Raw genomic sequence first — 24,570 nt, 5'->3', positions numbered from 1 at the left:
GGCTGGCCTTATACTGAAAGGAAGCTACTGTTTTTCTCTGACAGAAGAGAAGGGAAACCATGTGGATCCCACTAAGTCTATTTTGTCATAGGAGGTTAGGGAGTCTCCTTCTGGGAATTTGTGTTCTCTCCTGAGTTAAATGTTTGGAAGGAAGCAAAAGGAGAGGTGTTTTTTTTTCACTCTGTGCTCTTAGCTTAGGTGGGGTCCCCCTACCTGGCATCAGGATCCCTATAATCTCCTCAATTTAAGATCCAACTTTTTCCATGCACCGAATGGAGTTGGGCAACTGATAATCTTGCATCTCATCACATACATGAGACCTTGCCACAAGCAGAGCAAGGATATTAGGGTGGGGTTGGGGAGCTGAAGAGTTCACTGATAGAGGTATAAATATAACCATAAATTCCCCGGTTTAGCCTCCAAGCACCTTTACTTAGTATATAGTCAAATTCTTTTGAAACTGCCTACCCATCTGAATTGTATCACAGGGATCAAAAGGATGAGAATTGTGCACCCAGAATCAGGGTGGGTTCCCAGATGTAGTGATACGTCGGGGCTTAGCATCCCACCAGGAAGCTGTTGAAAGGGATACTCTGTTGATTAGGTTCTGATCATGATCTGATTTTACTAATGGGGAAACTAAGTCTCAGCTCAAGGAAAGGACTTGTCTAACATTACACAGCAACTGTAATGAAATTAAACCCAGTATAAAATCCATGTACCCATTTTTCTCAGTGATTTTTCCTTGATACTCAATTATTAGAGCTGAGGCAGAAGGGAGGTGGAACAGGTAAGTTGCCCCATCATTTGTGACATCATAGATAAAACCGAAGATCATTATGTTTGAGCAAAATAAGCCAGGCACACAAAGACAAGTACCACATGATCTCACTCATATATGAAATCTGGAAAAGGACAAAACAAATGAACAAATCCCCCAAACTCAAGTACATAGACTTATCTTTAATAGTCATTTCACTATTGTGTATTTATCAAAACACCATTCTATATACCTTAAATAAAAGATATTTAAAGAAAAAGAGAATAAGAAAAGGTTGGAGGTTCTAGAAGGCTGCTTTTCCACCAACAAGGGCAAGGTGCTTTTGGCCTCACTCCAACAGATGGTCACTGATGAATGCTTGTGGGCTAAAGGGCTACCTCCAATTCTTGGATCCCTTTGACAGCATTTTTCCCAATTGTGTCCTTCCTCCTTCAGTCTCCTTACTATTCTTTCCTGCTGGACCTTTTGCAAGGCTTCAGAGTTTTCAGGGTGTCTTTTTTCCAAGCCATCCTGGGATCCCGCTGAAGGGTGTCATAACACAGATGCATACTGGATGGGCCAATGGATATGTCTGAGGTATTTAGATAGGTCTAGTGCTCAGCCATGCCTTCTCTTGCCTTCAGTAATTTAGCAAGAGGTACTAATAGATCCTTAATGAACCCCCAGATTTAAAAGCCCATAGGAGCAAACAATTATTTAATTAGGATGAAGCTATTTAAAGTGGCTTAAAATAGAGCACATTTATTAGTACTTGGATGCTCCCAGAGCTGCCTTAGAAGACTGCACATTGGGTTTGTTTATTTCCATTAGTTTCCATTGATCATGATTTGGCTAATCTCTTCTCGAACACCCCAGAAGAAATTCTCCTCCATGTAGTTAGCATTCAGTTATTCAGTAAATACTTACTGTTTTCTATGTGGTACATAGTCCTCTAGCAGCCTCTAGACTGGTACCTTCAATAATCTGCTTGGATCTCTCTGTCATGTTCCTAATACCATAAAATACTCCAATCCACGGTATTGAGATTTAAACTTTAGTGGATCTCAGCAACAGAAATGCTGATGGGAAAAGTGTGAGCTTTCCCCTATGACTAGGGGCGTAATTTTTAGAGGCAAGGTGGTTTCAGAAGGTTTTTAAGGAAACAACACTCAAATCTTGGTAATTAGACAATTTTATATAAGAGGTTGCCTTCTGTGTCTTGTAGTTGTTTTTGGAATGTGACTGAACTTGTCAGTGACTAGAATTACTGTAGTAATAGCACACGCATCAGATGATCACAGGGTTGGAACACGCATCAAGGATCAGATTATCCAAGTCCCTTCCTTTATTTTAAATGAGAAAACCCTTTTTTTTTAAGATCTGAAATTCTCTTCCCATCCTTTAGGACCCAAATACTTTTCTCAAGTAAATCTTTTGAGATTATTTCCCAGATTTCTTCTTACTCTTCAACATAAAGAATAATCTTCCATTTCTCAACACTCACTCCCATTCTGCCTAATAATACTGCCTAAGAGAACTATTGCCTAAGGGAAATAATAATCAATGGAAAAGAGAAAGCCTTTAGAATTATAATGACAATATCTTTCTTTATTCCCAGGGAGTTGATGAATATAGCATAGGAAGCAACACATCTGTTTCCTTCTCTCTTATAGTGGCCAATAAGACCACTGAGTGGATAGAAGCTCTGTTTTTACATGGGCTCCATCACTGGAACGGTGTTCTTGCTTTGAGATAACTTTCTTCCAGCTTATTCTAATGGTGTTAAGAAGTGTAAGTAAGGGTGGCACAAGAACAGGGGTGTACTGTCTGCAGTAGGCAAAGAGTGACCAATAAAAGTTCTCCAGCCCAAGTACAACTCAGAAAGGGTTTAATAAACAGCCGCTAAACATTGCACCAAAGCATTTGGAAACACAATTTCTACAGAGAGGCAAAGGTCAGGCTTCCATTCTAAATCCTTGACAATCAGTAATGGCCCCGCCCACTCCCACCCCCCATCCCCACTTATCCACGAAACTACACTCTTCTAGTCATGAATTTACCTACAGACACAGTCTTAGGAATAATGGGACTGGCATGCATTATCCCAGCAATGGCAAGGAAGCAGGGGATGGGGGAAGGATGGATGAAAGGGCAACCAGCAGCTAATGATACACCCCTTAGGAGCTTTGTTCAGGGGGCGGGCAGGGAGAATCTGCTTGTAGTGCCATCTGTGGCTTTACCTTGAACTTCCAGGATACTCTTCACTACTGTAATATTCAGCTCCAAAGTGGCTAGAGCTGTGGACTTAAAGAGTCTCATTCTTTAAGTCATGACTATTACAGTAGTCTTCTTGGGGGATGCATTATAACTTTCTAAAGACCTTTTTGGTGTCCCAAAAATGTGCACTCATGACCCAGAAAGCTCACTGACATTGTGTTGATTCTGAGTCACAGTGGACCTGACTTCTCGGTTCTTTCTTCATTTGGCCTTTGGAGAGGGGCATATGATAGTTCTTTATTAAAGATACTTGAAGGGAGCCTAGACAACTATTCAAACTTCTGGGACTCAGTTTATCTATCTTATAAATTTTTTAATTTATGCCTGTCCTTTTTACTCACATTAAAATTAAGAATGAATGAGATTAAATGGCCTGTAAATAATTCATTATAAAACTGGTAATAAAGTTAATTATTTAGTTGATTCAAAGTTAACTAGAAATATTTGTATGAATCACCAGTTTGCCCTTCATAACAACTGGCATTCGCAGATGACCAGAGGTGCCTGACATGGTGGGAGCAAAGTGCCTGAGATTGGGAAGGGTGTGGATTTTGGAGGATATGGAAGGAAAAACTTGACTTGATCCTGCCAGTGACCCTTTCATTTGCACCAGTCTTCAATCCTTAACTACCATCAACCCCTCTTATCCCATCTAGTATTTGACTATTGCCCTAGAAAAGAGGTAAGTTTCTTATCTTTCCCAACTTTTAAAAATTCTCGTAGAAGCATTCAATGTAGATGTTTTTTGTTTTTGTTAACATCTTTTTGTTTAAAGGCATTGAAGAGAAATTTCCTGGAAGAGAGCTATACCAAGCACAAGTGTACTTTCCTGAGGGGCTGAACCTCACAGGGCTCCAGCCATCTTGGTGCCAGTCTGGCCCAGTGGGTTTTGTTTGTTTTGACCATACATGGTTGATAGTTTTGAGCCTTGATTGTCCTCACTAACTTCCAAGCCAAGAAAGGGATTGGGGATGATGAACACAGGTTAGTTCTTATGCAGTAGGCAGAAGAGGTGGCAGACAGGACTATATGTGATAGCCCTGCCTGGCTCCCAAGTGAGTAAGAGTTGTCTGGTCTAAACCAGTCAACAAATCTTCTCAGTCTATACCTCTCAAATAGCAAAGGCTACCACTTTAGGGAGCAGAGTCCCCAGTTCTTTCTGCAGTGGGCAGAGTGCAATAAAATACATGCAGTGCCCTCAGCTGGGGGAGACTGGTAGACTAAGATGAGCAGCTGGACAAATGGCAGTGTTTGGCTCGGATGGGGGAATACTAAGCAATGTCAGAGGGACGAGTAATTTTTCTGTCGTTGGACTTTCATTGAGATTCATAAATATGAATTGAGAGTCAGAGCTTGGAAGGGGGTGAAAAAGAAAAATCCTGAAACACACAGAGGGGAGCCCCGGGGTTTAGATGCCTGGATGCTTCATGGGGTATGCAGTGCTCTGGTTGCCGGGCCACCACCACTATCTACTGTTTGCGGATCATGCCCTTGATCGCTGACTCCCGGTTCACATATGTGGCCCAATAGACCAGATTGAATATGGCAAAGAGCACAGGGAAGATGATGCGGGAAATTTTGTCAACCTTGCTGACACTGTTGTAGGTCTTCGTCTCAGCGGGGCTGTCCTGCACATACGTAGCCTTGGGTGAAGCAATAATTGTCGGAGTTGAGGAGGCACTGGGAGTGGCGCCCTTGGAGATGGTGGAGAACTCAGTGTCCTTGGCCAGGTTGATGGGATAGGTGGTCCCCACAATGTTGAAGGTGGTGCTTGTTTTCTTTGTTGGTGCTGCTGGTGTTTTCTTCTAGAGGTTGGGAAGGGGAGAAGAGGGGAGGAGGGAAGAATAAAACAGAAGCTAATTAATTCATTATACACAGTACCTTCAGTGGCTACAGGAAGGAGTAGCTATGAGGGAAATTAAGAAACAGGGGCCATGAAGCCAATACATAGCCAGGTTTTTGTCTAGGGTGAATTGAAGATGAGTTTGAAAACAGAAAACTAGCATCATCCTGGCTCACTAGCTATATAGCTTTGTCTGAGTCACTTCTCCTCTCGTAGCTCCAGTTTCTTCATCTGTAAAATGAGGATCAAAATAATTGGCAGGACCCACTTGAATCAAAGTGTGGAATATGATATGTCAAGAAATTTGTAATGTTTTGAACAACCCACAATAAAAAATTAAAAAAAAAATAATTGGCAGGTTGTTGAGAGGATCAGATGATAGAATGGTGGTAGCAACCACAGGTTAACTACAGACTGTTAGTCATAAGTGGGGCCTTATATATTATATAGTTTGATAGATGAGAAAACTTAGCCTCAAACTAAATGTCTGAGCTCATACTAGCAACCTGGACTCTTGATTTTTATCCATGGCTGCATTATGCTGCTTTCTATAGACAAGAGACATTTTGGGTTACCCAAGAAATAACTCCAAAAGAACATAATTTCTAAGTGGTATATCTTCCTTGAGGAAGAGAACTCGGTGAGTCCGAAAAGTCATTTTGTCTTAAAGGCACAATAAATACTATGGTATGTATACATGCATCATTATGACAAACATCCCAGCCTTCATGCACTGTAATGTATTCAACAAGGTTGGGAACACACCAAGGTTTTCCACTCTTGCCAGACTTCAGGCAGGAGACACAGCCTCCCCAAAGGGCTTTGAAAATGACCTTTCTGAGACAGCAAAGGCAGAGACAGCTGAGGGCTTGCTATGGCATTGCCCTTTGGGCTTATGTTTCAGAGTAAAAACACCCAAAGTGGCAGAGGGAAGCAAGCAAACACACATGCCCATTTGTCCTCACATTATATGCACTCATGTACACATGGAGCCTTACTAGAATTCCTCTGTTGCTGAAGAAAAAAGAGGAGACAATATTTAGGCTTGAATCAGAACAGAGAAGCTTAGGGGCAGGGAAAGCAAGGGAGCAGGGCAGCCCTCATCTCTAGCCAAAGGCAGGGGCCTGGCTCATGGGCTATAGGCTACATGCTGCCTCATTCCTCACACTGACCTATTCTTTCCTCCATCCCTCTTTGGCTTAGAAATGCTCCAATTTCAGCCACCTCACATTTCCTTTCTTGATGTTAATTTGCTTCTCAGAATTCAGGCTTTGTTTCTTTACTCCTCCATTTCCTACTTGTTTACATCCTAGCTGTCTCTATTCCTACCCTCTCTTATTGCCCCTTTCTCCTAATCTCTTTAATTTCTTTTCTTCTTTGCTTTAGAGTTCCCATGATTTTATCTTTTCTCCTTTCAACCTCACTGCCATTTACCTTCCTGATCCTAGTAATAACTTTTGCTCAATATTTACTAAATGTCTACTGGGTCAAGAAGGGTTAAGTGGAAAGGTTAAAAGGTAAGAGAGCTTTAGTCCCTGTCTTCTAAGAGTGCACAGACCAGTGTGGGAGAGAGCCTTCTGAACACTGTCATAGAATGTAATCAGAGTTATAATAGATTTGAGCAAAGTGTTATGAGAATTCAATAAAAGGAGGAGGGGGGCAAAAACTAGGAGGTATAGGAAAAGGTGGCTCAGAGAAAGCAGTGGGTTTATGGTGTGGCTCACAGAAGATGAGCAGGAACTCATCAGATGATGATGTAGCAAAGGCCACTACATAGGCCAAGGGCAGTGTCTGAGGGATGTCAAGGAGTTTGTAGAGGCTGATTCACAGTGTGCATGGCGAAGAGTTGCATAAACTAAGGGTGTGCAGACAGGAAGAGATCAAATCCCAAAAGGTTCTATATGCCATGTTCTCCCACTCAGCCTGCCTATACTGATTTCAGTGTTTTCAATCAGGAAGGGTAAGCATCAAAGATGAGGGGGGTGTTGATTTAAGAAAATGAACAGTCTGACTAGCTGACTAGCAGAACATTTTAAAAGCAATGTTTTTTTTTTTTTTTCTTTTTCTCTTTGAGGATTGCATCACATTGCTATAAGGGGAGGGCGGGGACAGAACTCTAGAGCTTCTGAGAACCTTGTAAATGCTTTAAATACTACATAAGACTCATTTATAATTAGCAAAGTCATTTTGTGAATAGAGTCCTGCTGTTAAATGCTTTTGCTATTAAATATAATAGTGCTTTACTTGTTTGCCTGCTTACTTATTAATTTGTTTAGTAATCCTTTTTTATAGGAATACCAAGAAAGAAAAACAAAGCCACTGCACTGATTTTGCTAGAAAGCTTTCATGTTATAAGCTGGTTATGACCAGGTATCTGAAATAATAATTTGAACAACAAACACTTTCTTTAGCTCCATAGGTACTTTGTGTTCTATACATGAGGAGAAGAAGTAATCAATCCAATCACAAATATTTTTAAGAAAGTAAAATTATCTTTTAATTGCACTCAACATTTGCAACAAAAGATATTAATCAGTCAGTGTATTTTTTACTGGCATTGTCAAGGAAGAAAATTAAAGCAAACGTTTTAGTATTGAGGAGGAGTTGCTTATTTTCTTGCAATTGAATTATATTGGTTCCTTATATGTTTGGGATATTAATCTCTTATTACATTCATGGTTTGCAAATATTGTTTCCCATTCTGTAGGTTGTTTTTTCACTGTAGGTTGATTTTTTTCTTTGTAGTTACCATGAGACTTACATTACATTATAACATGCTAGTTTAGACTGATAAAAAACTCTATACTTTGTGCTCCCACCTCCACTAATAGTTTGTTTTTGATTCCACAATTTGTATCTTTTTATATTGTTATCTTTTTCTGTTTTAGATTTTTTATTGATTGTTTTAATTATACATGACAGTAGAATCCATTTTGATATAGTTCTACAAAAGTTATATTTTAACAAATTCTCATAGCTATTATTTTTAATAGTTTCATCTTTTAACTTTCATACTAAAGATGTAAGTGGTCTGCATATCACCATTACAATATTAGAATATTAGAATATTCTAAATTTAACTTGTAGCAGTGTATTTTATACTTTCATATGTTCTTGTGTTACTAATTAGCAATTTTTCCTTTCAGCTTGAAGAACTTCCTTTTTCATTTCTTATAAGATGATTCTGGTAGTGATGAACTCCCTCAGCTTTTTATTTGTCTGAGAAAGTCTTATTTCTGCATTTCTGAAGGACAGCTTTGCATGATACAGTATTCTTCATTGTCATTTTTTTTTCCTTTGGCACTTGGAATTTAACATCACTCTCTCTTCTGGCCTATAAAATCTATACTGAGAAATCTACTATGATATATTAGAACTCCTTTACATGTGAGTTTCTGGTTTTTTTCCCTCTTTCAAGATATTCTCTTTAATTTGTTATTGTTGACTATGACACATTTCAACTGAGTTTTGTTTGCAGTGAATCTGATTGGAGGCCTATGATCTTGTACCTGGATATTTATTGTTCTCCCCAGATTTGGAAAGTATTCTGCTATCATTTTTATTTAAATAAACTTTATACCCCATCGTTTTTCTTTTTCTTCTCAAACTCCTATGACTGTAGGATTTGCTCCTTTGATGCTGTCACATAAATCTTATAAGCTTTCTTTGTTGCTTTTTATACTTAATAATTTTTCTTCTCCAAATGTATATTTTCAAATAACCTATCTTCAGGTTCACAGATTATTTTTTCTGCTTGTTGAATTCTGTTGTTGATGTTCTCTATTTCATTCCATTTTCAATTTCAGAATTTGTTTCATTTTTTTAACAAAATACTTTCAATATCTGTTAATTTGATAGTTTTGATCATTGATCATTTTCCTGATAACACTGAATTGTTCCTCTGTATTTTCTTGAAGTACACTGAGCTTCCTTAAACCAATAATTTTGAATTGTTTTTCAGGCAATTCACATATCTCCACTTCTTTGAGAGATTTCTTTCTGTGTGTTTCTTTTATGCTTTATTGTACTATTGTAGTAGAATATATCTTCCAATATTCCCCTAAAGCAGGATACCTGGGAGATGACATTTCTGTGTTCTTGCAGGCCTGAAAATGACTACTTTATATTTTCACTTAAGTGATACTTTGGTTATCAGTTGCTCCTCAGGTTTATGAGATTTACTGCTTCAGTGTCTTCTAATATCTAATGTAGTTGAGAAATCTGTTTGTTATTTATTTGCAAATAAATTTTTCTTTGTAGATTTTGTATAGATTATCATTTTTGTTCCTAGATTTCTGAAATTTCATGAAGATGTGCATTTATGTAGGCACGTAAAAACACTTATGGAGTCTGGAGGCTTAGGACTTTCCATGTAAATATTTCTGTATTAGTTCTTTCTTAATTTCCTTCCTTCCTGTTCATTCATTCTGTGATTTCTGAATTATATTGAACTTCTTGGATTCTCAAAGTCTTGTACCTTAACTTTTCATCCCTACGTCTTTTACTTTTATGTTAACTCTCCTGCCTCCAACTTAATGGGTGATATTCTTTGTTTTATTTTTGTACCTCACTATTAAAATTTTTATTTTGGCAAGTATATTATTTTAATATCAAGAACTCCTCTTTATTCTTTGATTTTATTTTATATAGCATCTTGTTCTTTTTATGGAAAATATATACAAATTTATGGTGAAACCCAAGATATAAGTTGGATTTGTTTTTTCTTAATTTCTCTTTAATTCTTCTTTTATTTATTTATTTTTTTTGGTGCTGGGAATGAAATCCATGGCCTTGTACGTGCTAGGCAAGCGTTCTACCACTGAGCTATATCTTCAGCCCCTTCTCTTTAATTCTTGATATTATCTCTGTTGTCTCTCTCCAAGACACGATGTGGTTGTCTTTTATTCTTTAAATCTCTGGTTCCTGTCTTACAATGCAATTTGGCTTGGTGGTCCAAAGTAGGTCACAGGGTGTGTGTGCGCCCTGGAAGGGTACTCCTCATCTTCAGCTCCCCTCCCTGCCACTTTCTCTCCCTCCCTCCCTCTATTTACTGGCTACCATGAGGTTAAGTCCTTTCAGCTGCCATGCCCTCCCGCTATGATGCTCTGCCTCAGTACAGACACATAGCAATGGCGCCAGCCATCCATGAGTTGAAACCTCAGAAACCATGAGCCAAAATAAATCTTCTCCAGTAAGTTGTTTTACTCAGATTTTGTCACAATGATGAAAAGCTGACTAACAATGAAGGGAAATCTTGCTTTTCATTCTGTAGAGCATGTATCTGGATGAATAATTTCAAATGTTGGACAGGCTCTGGAGTTTTAAAAATCTGTATACATGCTTTTAACCAATCCACCTAGTTGCACCTCTGTTCTCTCTATTGTGCCTAATGAATCTGAACATTGAGTTTCTCCTGGGTTCTGCCTTACTCCAGCTTGATAAATAATTTATTATTCCTTCCATTCATATTAATTTTCTAAAGATGTATTCAAATGTTTTGTTTGACTGACAAACATTTTCCAGCTTTCCTGGTATTTGTGGCTTAATACCTATTTTATTAATTTACTGTCATTTTAGAGGTAATCTCAGAATAAGCAGTTATAAAACACATATACTTGATCCTCAGAAGCCCACAGTTCATTCATCTTTCAGAGTATAATTATACTGCAGTCATTTGTCTTCATTTAAAAATGAGGTTTTATTTCCATCTGTTCCATTTTTCCTCTATAATCTTTCCTCCTACGTTTTATCTAATCCCTGACCATAATACAGATCAGAAATAAATTTTTAAATAAGTTATAATATTTTAAAACTTTCATGCTCACTCATTCTAGCTTTATAAAGCAAATAAGTTTTAATAAGTTCCTCCAAAGGCAGAAAAAGGCTAAACTATGATTAAATTCTAGTATGCTGACTTCAAAGTACTTTATGCCTATTTCTATGAGTCTCACTATTCCTACACATCATGGAAGTATAAAGTATAGGATCTTCACATTATAGATACATTTTATGCATTCCATATTTATTTTTAAAATGTTACAATCTGCTTCTTATAGAGAATGTAAATATTTTGATCACGGGGAAGGCTAAGAAGGAAGACTAAGATTATCATCTTTTCAAAAAGGTTTTAGACCATTGTTTTTGTTCCTTTTTTAAAAAAATTAATTTTCAACACTGTTTGGGTGGAGAAATGGTCATTATTTTTGACATCTACCTCAACAATTTCTCAGTCTACTCTACTTCTCTATCTTCAAACCACTTTAGTACCTCTTCCTGGCCACAAAAACAACAACAAAAACAAAAACAAAGAAACAAAAAAAAATCAACCTCATTTTTTCACAAGATATCCATGGTAGCCTTTCAGATATCTATAATTAGAAATAACCACCTTCTTGAAGCGTTTTCCCCTCCTCCAGTATATCAATCAAATTGAAAGAGTAAACTTCACATGGGTCAACCTATACAGAAGAAAATGAGCTTATCATCTAACTTGTTATACATTTTAACTCAGAACTAAATCAAATTGCAATTCTTAAACGTTGTGCCACATGGTAAGTTTACATTTGAATTTCTCCCATCTTCCAACATTACATTTCTTTTTCTTTTACATTTATTTTATTTATTTATTTTATGTGGTGCTGAAGATTGAACCCAGAGCCTCACACTTGCTTGGCAAGTGCTCTGCCACTGAGCTACAACCTAGCCCCCCAACATTACATTTCTAATGTGCAATTGTTTTTAAGATTTTACATCCCAGAATTTTTGATTTAAAAAATGTTGCCTTTTAGCTTTAGATTGTCCTTTCAAACTTCAGAAATTCTTTTTGATTTTTAATTCAAAAATACTCCTCTCCCAAGTAATTAACATTCACTAACACTCCCTTATAAATGTGAATCTTATTCCTTATGTGTCTTCATCTGAGTCATTGATGACAACATTTGAAGGGTTAAAAAAAGCATGAATTATTCTCAGGGATCTCAATTCAAGTTAATGTCAATCCATCAGTGAATTCTATTTGAATTCAATTGGTCAACCAATTACATCAGCCTAATGATACCTATTTTTAACTACTTTCTATTCACCATGGGGGCATAATGCAAAGTTACTCAAATAACTTGATAAAATCTATGACATTTCCTGATCTACCAGCTCATTAAACCTTTTATAAAGGTCATAAGGTTAGTTTGTCATAATTTTCTCTTAGTAAACTCAGGTTATATATTCCTTATTCTGTTAATTGCTCTTAAAATGTCTGTTTAATAATATATTCTAGAAATATTTAAGTTTACTATGTTAGAGTTAGTATATCTTTGATTCCTTTTCCTCTCTAAATCCAAATAAAAACAACAAGGCAAATAAAGGAAACTAAAACTTTATCTTGCTTTTTTTTTTCTTTTTTGAAGTGCTGAGGACCAAGCCCAGGACTTTGCACATGCTAGGCAAGCAATCTACCTCAGCTATATTCTCAGTCCTAAAACTTCATCTTTTGATGAAACTTAAGTTCTTTTATAAGCTTGATCTCAAAAAGTGGCTAGTATGGCTTCAGAGAGGAAAAAAATGATCTTTGTTTTAAAATAAAATCAGTGTCATGCTGGTAGTTAAAATATCCTATAATTCTTTTTGACTACCATAAAGGTCAGAGAAGGTAGGGAGTGGACAGTTAAAAGATACAAAACCAAATTTATACTGTTGGGCACATGCATATACACATACATAGAAGTGTACCATATATAGAGTGCTTTCTTGTGAGTAAAGGAAACTTCTTGCAAGGTAGAAGCAGAATCACTATTCGGAGTAAAACTCATAAGAGCTTATATAGACAACAAATGCTACTCAAATACGAACTTGATACTACTCATTCTAGACTACTCACTATTGTCCTTCTCACTCTCAGTCATGCCCTACCTAAATTGATGCTTCCACCTATAGCAGGGCTAGTAAAGAACACCTCTAATGAAACTAAGTGATAACTGAAGAAAAATTACCATGTTGAAATTGGTAAGGGACATGAAAGATAGGCTTATGAAAATGAAATGGAAAATAAAGAACTAAAATTATTAGAAAAGAAATGATAGATATGAAAGATCAACAAAGTTCTATGATATGCATAATTTGACTTTCTAGGAAGAGAACATAACAAGTATTTTTTTGGTACTAGAAATTGAACCCAGGGGCACTTAATCACTGAGCCACATCCCCAGCCCTTTTTTTTATTTAGAGTCAGGGTCTCACAGAGTTTCTTAGAGCCTCACTTAGTTGCTGAGGTTGGCTTTAAACTAGAGATCCTCCTGCCTCAGCCTCCCAAGCCACTGGAATTACAGTCGTGCACCACTGCTCCTGGCTAGTATATATTTTTAAGGAAGATTTCCTGAAAAATAAGGTAATGAATCTATAGATTTAAAGGCCAATGTTGTATCCTGGGAAAATTTTATACAGATTAGGATATATCCTTGTTAAGTAACTGGACTTCACAAATAAGAGATACATTTATATGGGCTTTTAAGTAAAGTCTCCTATACTGTGAGAAATTGTCAAGGTGTCTCTAGATTTCTGGAAAAAAAAAACATCAAATGCCAGAATTGATTATAGCAACCACAGTCTGTAGTCATCAGAGAAAGAGAACGCATCCCATCCACTGCACAACAGCCCGCTTATAATTCAAGTATAAACACAATGGACAGATATTTTATGCGTTTAAGAAAGTACAAAATATGGTTCCCATGGGACCTTCTTAAGGAAACTTCTAGAAGATAACCTTGAGGTAACCAACCAATGAATGGAAAAATTGGGGGAAAAAAAGAAAAAGAAAAGAACCCATTAAGATGTAGAACTATGATGAGACAACTATAGAAATTGTGGCCTTATAATAGTAATATAACAAGTTTGGGAGATGAAAGGAAATGGTAGAGCAAGATGGAAAGAGTTAGGATTAGTATCCTGGTTTCCTTATAGAGTAATAATAGTTGGGTGGGGAGCAACTGATGATTTTCACCCCTGATAAATCAAGACATAGAGAGACAAACATTTAAGCAAACAGAAGTAATAACTTGACTAAGTATATTAATAAAACTAACCCCAAATTCTTATGATCAAACAGATATACTAAGAAAGTGTTAATAAGTTCTATTTAAATAAGTAGTTAGAGTCTATTTCAAAAATTTGCCAACTCACCATTTTGTACTCTTTAGAAAATGTCTTTTCCCCCAGTTTGAAAAATCTTCATTACCATTTCTATTCTCTGTGATTCTTTGAAAAGTACTAAAACAATTCTGGGTTCACATCTGCCAGTTCTTTCTATCATATTTGATAATATTCATCTAGATTTAGATTCCTTAACTCATTTAAGGGATCAAAGGAAGAAAAATCTTGATTCCACATTCATAATTAACTCCTACTAATCAGTTGGTTTATTTTTTCCTCCCTTCTTTACCATTTACCCACCAATCCAACCAATATTTTTTTAGAGTAGAAAAAGTTTATTTGGGGCTCATAGTATAATAGGAGTTCACTTGATGCCTTGACTATGGCTTTGAAACTTACATGTTTTTTTTTTCTTTTTCCCAAACTTCTCCTCCCTGATCTTCTTTTCCCTGATCTTCTCTCTGATCTCTCCTCCCTAATCTCATTTTCTCTGAATCACCTCTATAAAACCTCCCTGTTCCTGCTGAAGGGCAGAAACACAGCCTTTGAGACAGGAGTCTGCTGTGTTTCTCCTTTGCTAGCAACCCAACAATAAACTGTCTCTTTCCTTTTTCTCAAAACTGTGTCCTCGTTATTGGATTGGCATCTGGGACAAGGGCCAAGCTTTGGGCAACAATAGTTTCAGTGGTCTCTGTCCATAGATGGCCAACTCCATTAGCTGTAGGCCAGAGATGAGACAGAAGGGTGTGGAGAGGAAAATGGCTCAGGACATCACTCCAGGAAGCAGAGAGAGACTCCACTCCTAACCAACATTTATTCAGCATTTATAATGTGTCTGCTGTGCAAGGATACAGATAAGTCCCTGACCTCAAGTTGTTCACAGTCTAACAAGGAGCCAAACAAATACTTTTAATATAAATAAATTATTTTAATATCAGAAGTACCCTCCCACATAAAAGTTAAACATCTCTGAATTATTCTAGAAAGGCTCTATGGAGAAAGTATCATTTCAAGTGTCTCTCACCAAGCATGGGGGGCAGAAATAGCATTTCAGTGGAGAATAAAAAATAAGCAAATATGCTGGGCACAGTAGCACATTTTTTCAGGAGGCTGAGGCAGGAGGATCACGAGTTCAAAGCCAGCCTCAGCAACTTAGCAAGGCCATAAGCAACTCAGTGAGACCCTGTCTCTGAACAAAATGTTAAAAGGGGCTGGCACTGTGGCTTAGTGGTTCAATTCTTAGTGGTTAGACCCTGGGTTCAATCCACAGTGCCCCCCAAAACAACAATAACAACAATCAAACAAACAAAAATAAGCAAAGACAGAAGGAATGATGATCCATTTGGTTTGACTGTAAGGTAAGTGTACCGGAAAGTGATGTGCAGAGGTGGCTCTAGAGATTTTTCATTGGATTTAACATAGAGTGCAAGTGAAAGCCTCCAGGGGACTTTGTAAAAACAATGGGTTTCCCTTGAATCTAGCAGGATCACACTTACATTTGATCATGACAATGTAAACCCTCCATGGCACACCCTCTATGGACTGAGAACACCTGCTCTCTTTTCATTGCCCCCCCCCACGACAAAACTCCAGCTTGCCAAGAAGCACTCCAGTTGAGAATTGGATTGATGACCCCAGTGAATAGCACACAGCCCTGCCCAGTTCCTGCAGGCTATAGGCTGCTCACTCCTGGTCTCAATACAGTTCTCTCAGGGAGTGCTTCCTAGCTCTCCTTTGTTGTATCTCACCTTCATTTCCAGGGCTTCTGGTACCTTCTTGCCTTCCCAAGCCCAACTCCGCTTGGTAAAGTAGTTGACAGTGGCAAATTCAATCAGTGCAGAAAATACAAAGGCATAACAGACGGCTATGAACCAGTCCATGGCCGTCGCATATGCCACTTTAGGTAAGGAGTTTCTGGCACTGATACTCAAGGTGGTCATGGTGAGAACAGTGGTGACACCTGGAGAGAGATAATATGAGAGCAAGTTGCAACTGGAATGCGTTGAGAGTCTACTTGCTGAGCTTACCAGATTCCTACTTGAAATGGTCCATTTAAAGTAAAATACACAGATATCAAAGCCGAATGGATGGGTCCACCTTGTAGTCACTCTATCTCAATTGATCACATGTAAGTATTTGTAAGAGTGTATGCTTTCATTTTTCTTGATAAATATCCAGGGATGGAATTGCAAGATCATATGGTGACCATATGTTTAACTTCATATGACACAAACTGTTTTTTAAGTAGTTGTAACATTTAAAATTCCCAGAAGATATAAGAGAGTTTCAGTCAGCATGCATCTTTGATTTATGAAAATTAAATATTAATTGGTACACTTATCCCTGATAATGAAAGCCCATGGAGCATTTTATCTTCATGTATCACTAACTTAACTTATATATATTATAGTGTAGTATTTTATTCTAAACATGTTATTGAGCCAATAAATCACTTGTAATTATTTTATACATTCAATTCACATTACCATTACACATATTTTGTTTTATTTTCATTGTTGTTTTTAAATACACCTTCAACCTTCTTTCAAGGATGGTTCTCCTTTTGTTTGATGAATAACCTTTAGTGTTTCCTTGAGTGAGGGTCAGATGGTAATGATGGATGCTTAGCATTTTATTTTATTTTATTTTTTGTCTAAAATGTCCTGTTTTTGTTTCTGTTGATGTCAGTTGTCAGTATGTTTGTTATCACTTTAAAGACAATGTGTTTTCTTCTAGGTTATTTTTAAGACCATTTTGTTCTCTTTGCTTTTTGTTTCCAGAGGTTTCACTATGATGTGTCCTTATTTTCATGTCTTAATTTATCCTACTTGATTTTATAAATTTTTAAAATGTTTATTAGTTCTTTATACATAATAATTGGCTTCATTTTGACATAATTATACAATTTGTTGTAACTCAGTCCCCAGTACTTCCCCTTTTCCTTGCCTCCTCCCTCCTCTTGTTCCCTTCCCTTTACTGATCTATCTGCTATTTACTTACAGGTTTTCTTTTTTAAAGTAGTACTTTGTGAATATACATGATGTTGAGATTCACTATGGTATATTCATATAGGTACATAAGAAAGCTGGTCAGATTCATTACACTTTTCCTCCCTTATCCTGCCCCTGCTTTATATCTTTCTTCAGGTTGTACAGTGGTCAGCCAACACCTCTTAAATTTTTCATCAGTACCATTCTCTCACTTCTCTTCTTCCAGGATTCTAATTAGGCCATCTCAAAAACATTGTATGTCTTTTCTCTCCTATGTATTTTACATTTGTGTCCTTTTAAGTTATCTTCTTCTGCCCTATCTTCCAGTTCATGGATTATCCTTCACTATGTATAAACCATTGAGATTTAATCTGTGTTTTTCAGTTCTACAATTTCCAATATTCTCTCTGTGTGCATGTGATATATTCTCTCTCTCTCTCTCTCTCTCTCTCTCTCTCTCTCTCTTTCTCTCTTTCTCTCCTTGTCGCTCTTTCCAACTGTCTATCATTCTCTCATTTAATTTCCATGCGTCTGCCAGATTTCTCACATTTCTTTAATCTACTTAAATATACACATCATGGCTTTTTGAAAGTCTATGTCTAATAATGCAAATGTATATGTAGGAGAATACCAAGATTATAGGGTAAACACATTTTAAACTTTCAAATTTTTTTTCACTTTACATTCCCACCAGTAGTGTCTTACAGTTCCAATTGTTCATGAAGCTCTCTAGTATCTGACAATATCAATCTTTTTAAATATGACCATGCATGTGTTTAAACTGATATCTCTGTGAATTTTTACTTTATGTTTCCCTGATAAAAATGATAAGGATCTTTTCATACACTTATGGGCATGCATGTGTGTGTGTGTATATAAAAAGATCCTTATCATTTTATGTATGTAAAATTTATATACATGCCCATAAGTGTATGAAATATATCTATATATATCTCTATCTATCTATATCTATCTCTCTATATACCTATATTTATGTATCTATCTATCTATCTATTCATTTAGTAAAATGGTTGTTCATGTCTTTTGCCTGTTTTGAAAATTGGATTCTTTGGCTTTTAATCATGGAGTTGCAGGAACTTTTGATATTTTAGGAATATACGTACTTTATAAGTCTTATGCATATGCACAATGTTTTATTCAAGTCTATGCTTGCCATTTCATCTTCTTAATGTTACCCTTTGATGAACAGAAATTGTTAAATTTGATGAAGTTGAATGTATTAGTTCCTTTTCTTTGGTGTCATTAATTTTTTTTGCAATAAGGAATTTCTGCCTACCAAATTATGCAAAGATATTACTTTAGATTTTCTTCTAAGAGCATCATAATTTTAGCTTTTATTTTCAAGTCTATGACCAACTTTAATTTAATTCTCTACAATTCCATCTTTGTGATAAATCAGGTTTCCAGACACATGGGCATGGATCTATTTTTCAGCTCTCTATAGTATTTCATTTATTTATTTTCTTTTCTTTATGCCAATAACAAAGTCTTAATTACTATAGTTTTTAATCAGTTTTGACACTTTTGTGGGGAAAGTCTCTCTGCTTTGTTCTTCTTTAGAAGAATACTGGCTATTTTTTGGCTCTGCATTCTTACATAAAAACTCTGCAATCACTTTTTAAATTAACATTTCAACTTGGAGGCTTTCACATCAATGCAGTTACTGTAAATATGAATTCTAAATTAGTATGAGGCTAAGTTTAAATTAAAAAAATAAATTCTCAAGGAATTCCATATTTCACACAGAGCCCAGGCAAAAATAAAAATGCTTTCTTGTTGTCTCCTGCACTGATAAGATGGTTTTTCTAGTGCTTTCTTACACTGAGGGTATGACCCTTCAATGGTATTGAATTTATGGCCAGTGTCTTTGCATTAATGTCCTATACTTTTATGTAACAAATTGCCAGAAATTTAGTGACAAAACAACACAAATTTATTCATACACTAGATGTCTGAAATAAATTTCATTGGGTTCAGGTCAAGGTGTCAGCAGAAATGCACTGCCTCTGAATTCTCTAAAAGAATAATCTGTTGACTTTTCCGTCTTCCAGAACTACACAATTTGGATTCCTTTTCTCGTGGACCCCTTCCTCCTTCTTCATAGCCAACAGAAGAACATATTCCAATCTGTCCTATTTCTATCATCTCACTGCTTTTTTTCTCTGTAGTCAAATATCCTTCTCACTCTTGGAACACTTGTGATTGCAGTTAGGGCCCATGTAGAAGGTACAGGATAATCTTCCCAGCTTTTGAACTTAATCACCTCTTCAAAGTTACTTTTGCCATATAAGGTTATATTCACAAGTTCCAGGGACTTGACATGAATATCTTTGGGGGCCACTATTTAGTGTAACACAACCTTAGTTGTAACCCCAAACTTTACTTAGGCTCCATGCCTTCCTTGAATAACCTTAAAACTAAAACTTTTTTTTTAACCCAAATGGGTAATCCTTTCACTCATCTTTGTACTACAGAGTATCAGTTCATATGATGGACACTGCACTTTTTAATTCCCTCTTCCATGGGGCCTTTAAGTATTTCCTTTAATGTTTTTGACATTAGATGTTAACTTAAAAGAATGCTTTCTTATTTAGTGTTTTTAGGAATTTGTAGAGCAGGATTTTTCAGGATCTCTACTTTTTATATTTCCAAAAATGGGCACCTTTAACCCACTCCCACATAGCTTCTGCTAACTCCATTTCACTAGAACTGTTCTTTCCAATATCACTAACATGAAGTATACCACAATACCCAACCGAGAGTTTGAATATGCATCCTCCATAAACTTGCAGATGATATTTTCCTGCTTCCTAAATTCTTTCCTCTGTTGACTTCCATGATGTCATACCCTTCGAATTTTTTTTCTTTTTTTCTGTAAGATAACTCTTTCTCTTTCTCCACTGTTGTTTCTTCTTAGACCTGACCTGAAGTGCTACTAATTTCTGAAACATCGTTTACTATTTATTTAATGACATGGTAGAGCTTCAGGATATTGGTAGTAATGATTTCTGTGTGAGGCCATGGAGGTAGTTTAGTAGCTCAAAAGAATTAATTAATATTTGTCTTAAAAATCTTTCAGCAGGAGGAACAGGCAGAGAATATTTTGTATGCTTTAAGTCTCTGGGGAAAAAGTGCTAATGATATGTAAATCTCTTCCTAGACATCAGAAAACTCATACTGAGTAGATTTTCTGATTATAGGTATTTTTAAAGAACTCTTCAAATTGTTTGCAGCATTTACTGAATATTAGCTAATTCATATTTTCAAAAAAGCTAAAGTAAAAGCAGCATAGTCAGATGCTCACACCAAAAAAAAAGGTTCTCTAAAAAGCCCCAAATTACTTCTATGCTGTCAGCTTGATTTCCTACCCTTTACTTTCTTCAGTCTACACTGAATACCTCCCTTTTCCACTGAAGGTTCAGTTCCTTTCCTTACTCCTCGGGCAATCCTGACTGAGGAGGGCAGAATTTCAGTAATCTTACTTCAACACTCCTCTTATTCCACTTCCTTTTTAAAAATTCAGTTGCCTGAAATCCTAGAACCTGATGATTTAGTTACTATTGTGGGGCTTGCTCCTTAGTTACCTCTAGGAATGGTTCTTCAACCTTTCTCATCTCTTCTCTGACTACCCATAGTTGTCTTTTCAAATGTATCTTCCTCATTTTCCAACAAGTAACACTTACCAAAGACTGTGCGGGCAGGGACAGACTCTCTGTTGAGCCAAAAAGACACTTGTGACAGAATCACAGTCATGATACATGGCAAGTAGGTCTGGATTACAAAGTAGCCAATTTTTCGCTTGAGATGAAAATGGGTTGTCATGACAACATATTCTCCTGGAGAGAGAGTAAAATTAGGCAGTATGTAGTCACATAAACATTGTTAAAGCAAGTTGGGCCCTAATTCAGTTCACAGAGCTCCTTATTATATTTAAGACAAGACATCCTAGCACCTCCCAAGCATGTAGTCAGAGCTCTTTAATAATCATGAAATAGTATGTTTTTGGTGTGCCAATATTGCTTACTCAGAGCAATTTTGGCACCAATACACTTAAATAAATGCATGTTCTCAAATAATATTAAGAAACAATGATCTCTTCTACAGTGCTTGCTTTGTGACAGGCACTCACCTAGCATTTTAACTTTATTAACATATTTAATCTTTGCAAAAACCCTATGACATAGGTGCTATTTTACTCTAATTTTATAGATCAAGACACTGAGGTAAAAAGAGACATATGTTCTAACTGATTTATTTGGTTGAAGCCAAAAGTTTACATAGCAGAGTGTGGGCTGATCAGCAGTGTTTCACACCCAAAGTTTACATCAAAATGTACTCCACCATCATGTATAACTAAAAAGAACCGATAAAAAGATTTCTACTTATTTATATTTATTTCCATGTACTTAATTTTTCTAAACCATGTTAAAATGTTTTATAAATTGCATTTCTCATTCACTGCAGATAAATAGAAATAAACTTACTTTGCTCTGTGGGAAAAAAAGAGTGAGTACTTATTGAATTTTTATTATGTGCCAAACAACAGCCTTCTAAGGCATGTGCTAATTATTACATGATCAAATGCAATAGTTAGTTCTCACTTTTCTGGATTTGTCAGTAGTGTTTTACTTGTTATGGATTGAGTTGTGTCTTTCCAAAAGATATACCTTATTTGAAATTAAGACTTTTGCAGATATAATTTGTTAAAACAAGGCCATACCAGAGTAAGAAGAGGGAGATACATAGAAAGACACAGGGAGAGATTGGGGGTGGTTCATCCACAAGCCAAGAAGAGCTAAAGATTGCTGCTGTCCATCAGTAGAAGGTAGGCAGAGGTATGGGACAGATAATCACTGAGTCTCCAGAAAGAAACTCAGACGCTATCCCTTTTCTAGTAGAGACACTCTAATTGTTTACCATCTCCCAAAGAACAAAAGACAAATTCCCCCAATTAGCCCAGAAAGACCCATGAAATCTGACCACACTAATACCTCTCTTATCAGAGTTTCATAATTTTCTCTTCTATTATTCCAGCCACATTTCATTGTGGCATTATTCACAACTCAGGCAATTTCCCACTTTCTTACCCTACCCACTCCATTTTACCTACATCTAGGAAGCACCATCTGGTCATCCAGACCTCAGTATATAATCCATCTTGTGTGTGTATTCTCATCCTAGCTTGTTTACACGGACATGAAAAATACACATAGGCTTATTTTTTAATTTAGCAATAATCTCATACAAAACTATGTCATGTTTTCCTCATTATAATTTTGGAGCTACCCTTTTCTTTCTCTCTGCTTCTTTTTCAACCTCTTTGTCCTGTGTGTGTCCATCTACTCTTCTCTTTCTGTCTCCCTTTTCCTTTTCCTTCCCTCTCTTTTTCCACTGAAAATGAATTGAAAAATTATTTTTCTTAAAAGTTGGACTTATTAATGCTATTTATGATAATGTGAAATATTTATTTTTAAAAATATTTATTTATTTTTTAGTTGTAGATGGACACAATACCTTTATTTTATTTTTATGTGATGCTGAGGATTAAACCCAGGGCCTTGCACATGCTAGGTGAATGCTCTACCATTGAGCCACAACCCCAGCCCTAATGTGAAATATTTAATACATAAATGTAAAATGTATTATTCATAAATTACATTCTATGGATCTGAAAGACAAAGCAAATGCACTTCTCAAAGGCTTATCAAATTTTAACAATTTGTTTTGAGTGTTCTGATATATTTTTCTGCAGTACTATCCTTTTGTATATTTTCTTTCCCTCTGTAATGCTGTCTCCTTAGAGAGATAGAGAACTGAAATCTTTTACCAGGTTGGGGAGATTCTCCATCTCTTCCCTTTTAATGCACACTATCTGGGTCCAGAAACAGTAAATAGGACAGTGAAAAGCCACTTTTGCATATTCACAGGTATTCATACACAAGATAGTTTTATATGGATGAAAATTACAAGAGAACTTTTAGAAAATTTAGCAAATTAATCCATTGTATCAGTTAACTGAATCAGTTTTTAAAAATACAGCTCTGATATTTTGTTTCTCTCCACATTTTTTTCTTTGCCAAAGTGAGAACTGAAGTATTAATCAGATTGGAAGATTTTTTTCTCACTTCACTCATCCTGTTTTTGCCCTTGTGCCCCAGCTTATTAAGCTTATTAAATGCCATCTGTGTTGTGTGTGAAATATTCAAGGGTACCATATAAAAACATAATGCATATGTATTCACAAATTAGTCATTATTTATGGATCAGAAATGCAGAATAGTTGAGTAAATTAATGATTTACATAACTGAATACTCTTTCTGAAGTGGACTGTCATATTCCCTCTTTCCTTTTCTCTATTGCCGCCTCTCTCTGTATTTGTTATTATGAAGGATGACCCTTTAAGTGGTTTGGGGAATTTCTTCCCTGCCTTTGTACTCCAGCCTATTAAGCTCCATCTGTGTTAAATGTGAAATATTTTAACATACAGTGTGAAACATATTCTCAATTTGACTAATTTTTAAGGTTGCAAAATACACAAGAGGATTAACTCATTATACAACTTCAGTGCATATATTTTTTTAAATCTGTTTTTAGTATTTCTTCATCTTTCTATCTCTGTTCCTTGGTCTTTATCTTGCCTTGTGTTCTTTTTATTTCCATTTCTCTGATCTGTCTTTGTGTATTTTTCAGTCTCTCCCATGCTACATATCTGGAAATGACATACACCAAGATGATAACAATCAAACTATTACTCTAACAAATGATCAAATTTCTAGAAAAGATGGAAAAATAACATCATGTATCCAAACTATCCTTCTATAAAATTAATACAATAATTTGCTAAATGAGGGAAAATAGAATTAATGCTGAAAATAGAGAATATTGTCCACAACTAATGGCAGATTTTGAAGAATTTCGTATGCTTATTTCACACATATTTGAGTCTGGAACAAAAAGTCTTCTTACAGCTACTTCATACTGAGCATTTAGAGAGAAAGCCAGTCATACCAAACACAATATCGATATACTGTAGGACTTTTCTTTGGCAGAGCCTCCCATTCATATGCTAGACCTTACATGGAGAAACATATTTGGGATTCAGAAGGGAATGTTCATAATTTGTAGTGACAATGAAAATAATATTAATATATGGAAAAGTAATAATACTGATATGGTTCCTATAGTAAAACAAAGACTTCCACCCACATTTGTTCCTAAACTACCCATCTTATTCTTCTATGTTATTACAGTTAATATTTCCTTGTTCATATTCCTAGAAATATTATATATATATATATATATAGTTTGTACATGTGTATAGACATATGCACACACTAATTTAAAAGCATTTATCTATATTAATTAAAATAATGCAATACAGAGACAGAATAGACAGCAATGAAAAAAAGATTAAATATGAACTGGGAGTGTAACTAAGCAGTAGAGTGCTTGCATAGTATACTACAATCTGGAATTATTTCTCAGAGAAGGAGGAGAAGGAAGAGGAAGAGGAGGAGGAGGAAGAGGAAGAGTAAGA

General features: G+C 36.0%; 1 protein-coding gene across 4 annotated transcripts in view; it reads right to left on the bottom strand.

Annotated features, from left to right (window-relative positions):
• Positions 1-2,631: 2,631 nt before the first annotated feature.
• The window catches only part of Gabra3 (gamma-aminobutyric acid type A receptor subunit alpha3), a 228,146-nt gene continuing 206,207 nt past the window's right edge, over positions 2,632-24,570 (bottom strand). For all 4 annotated transcript variants that reach the window (XM_048796957.1, XM_015498004.2, XM_048796958.1 and 1 more), the window contains 3 exons: positions 20,716-20,868; positions 15,770-15,981; positions 2,632-4,842 (listed from right to left, as the gene is read on the bottom strand). In XM_048796957.1, the coding sequence (XP_048652914.1) occupies positions 4,507-4,842; positions 15,770-15,981; positions 20,716-20,868 (701 nt within the window). In that variant the 3' untranslated portion in view covers positions 2,632-4,506. The remainder of the gene's footprint in view (positions 4,843-15,769; positions 15,982-20,715; positions 20,869-24,570) is intronic.

Source organism: Marmota marmota, unplaced genomic scaffold (genome assembly GCF_001458135.2).
Source record: "Marmota marmota marmota unplaced genomic scaffold, marMar, whole genome shotgun sequence".
NCBI lineage: Eukaryota > Metazoa > Chordata > Mammalia > Rodentia > Sciuridae > Marmota > Marmota marmota.
Note: the sequence above shows the minus strand (reverse complement) of the source record. Positions and strands in the feature narration are given on the sequence as shown.